The sequence below is a fragment of the Myotis davidii genome, unplaced genomic scaffold, assembly GCF_000327345.1.
Source record: "Myotis davidii unplaced genomic scaffold, ASM32734v1 scaffold1727, whole genome shotgun sequence".
In the NCBI taxonomy this organism is placed as follows: Eukaryota; Metazoa; Chordata; class Mammalia; order Chiroptera; family Vespertilionidae; genus Myotis; species Myotis davidii.
In genome coordinates, this window is record NW_006298358.1 from 29,177 (window position 1) to 35,399 (window position 6,223).

At 44.2% G+C, this 6,223-nt stretch overlaps 1 protein-coding gene across 1 annotated transcript in view; it reads right to left on the bottom strand.

Annotated features, from left to right (window-relative positions):
• LOC102760104 (zinc finger protein 2 homolog) overlaps positions 1–5,104 on the bottom strand; it is a 10,436-nt gene extending 5,332 nt beyond the window's left edge. Inside the window, exons 1-3 of the mRNA XM_006774028.2 lie at positions 5,068–5,104; positions 4,405–4,751; positions 3,585–3,711 (exon numbers count right to left, since the gene is read on the bottom strand). Of these exons, the coding sequence (XP_006774091.2) occupies positions 3,585–3,711; positions 4,405–4,751; positions 5,068–5,104 (511 nt within the window). The remainder of the gene's footprint in view (positions 1–3,584; positions 3,712–4,404; positions 4,752–5,067) is intronic.
• Between the last annotated feature and the right edge of the window lie 1,119 nt (positions 5,105–6,223).

Sequence of the window (6,223 nt, forward strand, 5' to 3'; positions counted from 1 at the left end):
CTCTTAAGGGGTCCCAGATTGGAAGGGGGCACAGGCTAGGCTGAGGGACCCCCCGCTTCCCACTGAGTGCACAAATTTTTGTGCACCGGGCCTTTAGTTGTCATAAAAGATCTCAAAGAACCTAACATGAGACCTCAGGAAACTAGAACCAAACAGGAAACCAAACCCAAAGGTTACAAAGGAAAGAAACCATAAATATTAGAACAACCATAAATAAAAGACAAGAAAAAAGAAAGGAATACCTAAAAGGTATATTTTTAAAAAGGATATGAAAATGTGCAAGACTTTAGCTACACTAAAGCAAAAACAAAACAAAAACCAAGACTCAAGTGAAAAAAAGAAATGAAAGATAAGAAATTACCCCTGTCACTATGAAGCACAAAGCATCATAAGAGATGCTGATGACGACATGACCCTCCACAGAGAAATTTGTCAAGATCTGACTATGAACTCCTGAAATTAATAAACAAGTTCAGAATCCTGTCCAGATAGCTTGGTGGTTGAGAGTGTGGCCCTGATGCCCCAAGGTTGTGGGTTTGATCCCCCATCAGGGCACATGTACGGGACAACCAATGAATGCATAGATGGGTACAACAGCACATCAATGCCTCACTCTCTTTGTTTCTCTATCTCCCTTCTTGTCTCTGAAATCAATAGATAAATGCTGCCCGGTATGTGTCACTGATTGAGCATTGACTCATTAACTAGGAGATCACAATTCAATTCCTTGTTAGGATACCTGCACTGATTGCGAGCTCAATCACCAATGGGGGTTGTGCAGGAGGCAGCTGATCAATGACTCTCTCCTTCTCATCACTCATGTTTTTCTCTCTCTTCTTCCTCTAGGACCATGGTGGGCAAACTGCGGCTCGCGAGCCACATGTGGATCTTTGGGCCCTTGAGTGTGGCTCTTCCACAAAATACCACGTGTGGGTGCGGACGTACAGTGCAATTGTAACTTTGTCGCCCATGCGCTGAAGTCAGTTTTCGATTTGGGTGAGTCTATTTTGAAGAAGTACTGTTGATATTTGGCTCTGTTGACTAATGAGTTTGCTGACCACTGCTCTAGGAAATAAAAAATACATATATTTAAATGAATAAATAAATCCAAGAATAAATAAATATCCCTAGCCACTGGGCTTCATTGATGACAGCGCTGGCTTGTGCACTAGAGGGCTAAGGTTTGATTCTCAGTCAAGGGTAGATACCTGGGTTCCAGGTCCCATCCTCACTCACAGTAGAGGCACATGTGAGAGGCAGCCAATTGATGCTTCTCTTTCTCTCTCTCTGTCTCCCACTCTCCCTAAAAAAAAAAAAAAAAAATCAGTGGAAAAAAATATCCTCACTATTTGGGTGAAGATGAAAAAAGAATAAAGAATTAAATTCAGAAAAGTTACAGGATGCAAAATAAACACACAACCATTAGTTCCATGTCTACAACCTAATAATAAATTCTTTGATGGAATAATGAAGAATGTAATCAAATTTACAAAAGAATCAAAAACAATAAAACCCAAAGGAATAAATCCAACCAAAATGTGAAACATCTGTACAGTGAGTACTATAAGACAGTGAAGAAAGCAATGAAAGAAAACCCAAATCAGTTGAAAGACAACCTGTGTTCATGGATCTGAAAATGAAATATGGTGGAGACAGCTATCGTACACAAGGAAAACTACAGATTAAATGCAATCCCACTACAGTACACAAAAAACTACAGATTAAATGCATACCCAATAACTCCAATGGTATTTTACAAAGAAATGAATAGAAAATCTAGAAATGGAACCAAAAGACCTCCATTAACAAAAGCAATCTTTTTTAAAAAAATATATTTTATTGATTTTTTACAAAGAGGAAGGGAAAGGGATAAAGAGTTAGAAACATCAATGAGAGAGAAACAACAATCAGCTGCCTGTTGAACACTCCCATAATGGGGATGTGCCTGGAACCAAGGTACCTGCCATTGACCAGAATCGAACCTGGGCCCCTTGATCCGCAGCCAATGCTCTATCCACTGACCCAAACCAGACAGGGCGACCAAGCAAATTTGAGCAAGAAGAAAGATGGTGGCATCACAATGTTTGACTTGAATTTATTACAAAGAGAAAGCAAACAAACTGTGTGTTGCTCAAGAAACACAGACCCATACATCAACAGAACAGAACAAAAAACACATAGAAATAAGCCCAGGCACATACTTTTAAGTAATATTTGACAAAGCAGTAGCCACAGAAGAAGGGAAAGATAGTTTCATCAATGAATGGTGCTGGCATAAATCGACATTCACGTGTAAAACAAAAAAACTGGACACCACTGATAAAATTTAACTGAACCTGTAGGAGAGAAATGAGTATCAATGCTAAAACTTAACACTCCTTAGGACAACCTAGAGAAGTTTTGGAGGTTTGTTTTGGACAGGAGTTTCTGAATGTGACACCAACCACCACACAAAATAGAAAACATAAACAGTCCACAATGCAACCAATAAATAAAAAATACCGTCTTCACTGAACAACAGCAATAAACGAAACGCAATGAAAGGCAACCCTTCCTCTCTGTAAGAAATAAAAAAAAGCAAAAAAAAACAAAACTTTACACTCCTTAGGACAACCTAGAGAAGTTTTGGAGGTTTGTTTTGGACAGGAGTTTCTGAATGTGACACCAACCGCCACACAAAAAAGAAAACATAAACAGTCCACAATGCAAACAATAAATAAAAATACCGTCTTCACTGTACAACAGCAATAAACGAAACGCAATGAAAGGCAATCTAGAAAACATAAGAAAATACTAACAAACCATATAAAGGAATCCCTTGGAGATATTGTGGATTCGGCTATGATCAGCACAAGAAAGCGAATATTGTGATATAGACAGAAATTCACACAAATAGTTGGAGTTCTCCAGTAATAATGAAGGTATGTTAAAAGTATACTGCAGGCTAATACCAATGCAGTGACTCTGCCTCAGAAGCAAAGTCTATATAACTTCATTTACAATATTTAATTGCTAAGCACTAATAACAAGCACCTGAGCTTGCTAGAAACATGGTGGCACTAGACCTGCCTGAATGCAGGGTTGCCAACATGGACGTTGTAGAAAAGTGTGTGTGGGGAGCAATATCTGCAAATATCTATTAAGCACATGCAAAAATATGTGTTCCTGTATGTCATAAGTAATTAATGTATAAAATCTACAAGGTATTCAAAACACTCTAATAAAAAAATACAGTTAATAAACAAGGATGTGGAGACAACTTTTTAAAAATATATACACGTGACCAATAGGAATATAGAAAATTCTTTTCTTACTAATCAAGGTGGAATCCTTTAAGCGTCCTACAATACTACCAACCACAAGTCCTTCCCTGTGAATTTAGTGCAGTGGGGAGTATTGGGACTTCAGGAATAGAAGGGAACAGCAGAAACAGACCAACCCTCCCCAGGACAGCAACTACCCAGGAAACTGGAAAAATCAAGCAGTACCACAGTCTACATGGGAAGACAGAGCACACCCTGGGGGATGGGGCCTGGGAAGGCTCAAAGCCAAGTCCAGGTCACTGGTGAGAGTGAGGGTCTTACCCAACGAGGATAGAAGTTCAAAGTTCTCCAGCATCACATTCAGGTACAGCTGTCTCTGACCCTCATGAAGGAGGCTCCATTCCTCCCTGGAGAAGTACAGGGCAATGTCCTCAAAGGTCACGCCAACCTGTCAGAATCAAAAGAATTGAAACTAGAGCAGCCTTTCTGAACCAGTAATTCTACTCCTTACACACCTTACCTGCCATCAACCTCCTCCAGGGCACTGGTAACTGTGGACACCAGGCCCTAATGACAGTGCAGGCTGCTCTCACATCACAGTCACATTACTCACTGTGATGGCCCTCAGCAGAGCAGTGGGTTTGGGTGGGAAGGTTTAACGGAGGGGAAAGAGGGGAGAGGAGATGAGAAATGGGAGGGGAGGGTAGAAGGCAATGGCATTTAAGGTCTGGGCAATGCCTGCAGGGCCCCAGCCTTCCTGCCAAGCAACACCACTGCAGTCTCCTAGATCCTGCCTCCAAGACAAAGCCAAGCGTGGGTTTATGCTTCACCTTTAAGTCCCCACACCAGGACCCGGAGACCATCAGCTCACAATTCCTCCAGATGTGCTCACCACTGGTTACTGTTCATCCCCTTCCCATGTTCAGACCCCAGGTCAAACCTCAGCTCTGCCCCCTTCCTGCTCCAATGCCACTCGATCTCGCTGGACTCAACCATGAACTTGGCATATGGCGTGTGGAGAGCTTGTAGTCCAGCCGGATCCAGGACCACCCCAGGCCCCTGATGGCCCCACAGCCGGGAAAGCCCCGAATGAGTCTGTGCCGTCCTCCCTGCAGCCTCTGCTCTTTCCGTCAATACTCACAGCCACATCCTCACGGACCTTCAGATGCAAGTCACCCCCGTCCTCTCTGCCCTGCACTTGCTGTGTCCTCAGAAGCCACAACACTCCTCCCTCCACTCCACCTCCCTCACGGTCCTCCACGCGGGACTGAGCTGCAGGACGGGACAGGCGCCCTCCCCAGGCTGTGGTGTGTGTGTGTGAGGAGGCGGTGAGGGCCTGGGGTCTGGCTTGGATTCGGGCGGTGACTCCGAGCTTCAATCCCAAGTGTGAGCTGTGACACCACTGGAGGCTCCCACCTTTGGCTGTGAGGCTGGGAGCACCGCTCTCCGGCCTTCTCCACGGGACTGAGCCCAACAGCTCGCGACTGCCTGAGACAAAAACGTGAAAAGACAAAATCCGCCAGGAGGACTACCGGTCCCGCCCTACAGAAGCGGCCAAACGGAAATGCCTTCTCTGAGCCCCCATTGGCTCAGCTTAGTGGCATTCCACGCTTGGCCTTGTGGGTAATGTAGTTTTTCCGCTTCAAGGGCAGGGTGGCATATGTCTCAGTTGACTCCAGGACTTGATTTAGGGTCAAAGAACCCAAGAACACACCAACTACACTAGGGATCCTCTAGAGCCTTCAGTGGAGGTGATATCAGGGGAAAGTGTTTTTCCACAACTTGCATGGCTGGTTTTCCATACCTTTCTTCAGGACCTGCTCTTTCTGAATGGCAGGCATTGTTTTTTCATTCAGGACATTTGAGATGTGTCTTCTTCAGGCCATATGTAGCTGAGGGAGGTGGCTCAATTCTCTAACTCGATCTAACCTGACTCCATTGAATTCATTATACAAAGTTCATGTCACAAAATAGACACTCGTACTTAAGAGCATCTGCTTCTGATGCCATCCAAAACGTCAGCTCTAGCCCTAGCTAGTTTGGCTCAGTAGATAGAGTGTCAGCCTGCGGATGGAAGAGTCCCTGGTTCGATTCTGGTCAAGGGCACATCCTTAGTTGCAGGCTCCTCCCCCCTGGGGGCCTGTGCAGTAGGCAGCCAATCAATGATTCCCTCTCATTATTGATGTTTCTATCTCTCTCTCCCTCTCCATTCCTCTCAGAAATCAATCAATATATATATTTTTTGAAAAAAGTGTCAGCTCTGCCTGGGCTGCAGTGTGGATAAGATGGCCAAGAATGCCAAAGCCGGTTTGGCTCAGTGGATAGAGTGTCGGCCTGCGGACTGAAGGGTCCCAGGTTCGATTCCGGTCAAGGGCATGTGCCTTGGTTGCGGGCACATCCCCAGTGGAGGGAGTGCAGGAGGCAACTGATCCATGTTTCTTTCTCATCAATGTTTCTAACTCTCTGCCCCTCTCCCTTCCTCTCTGTAAAAAATAAATATATATATATTTTTTTAAAAGCTTCTAGGTGCAGGTTTAGATGAAAATCATTCAATTGAATAGGCTGCAGTCTGGTCCAAGAGGAATTGGGTCACTGTTTCTGCAGAGAAACTGTTTCCCCTCAGTGCAATGGTCCTGAAACCAGTGCCCATCGCCCATGCAACTGTAGGCATTTTGGCACATGGCCCTTTGCAAGACCTGGACAGGAGGTTCCCTTCAAATGTCTTAGCATTCCTTGAAAACAAGGAAAAATTTCAAGTTGCTAGAAAACATACTTGAGGTAGTCAAAACTACCCCCTCTTTGGAGTGATCTCTGTGTCTCAAGGTATCCAGCTTCAAATGAGGACTAGAGAGACTACAGTGTTTCCTGGGAAATTATGGGCAGCAATATAAATTTGGCAAAAACTGCTGAGCCAATTTCTGCACCATAGTCTTCCCTCAAGGGCAAAAATGTTTGAAAAC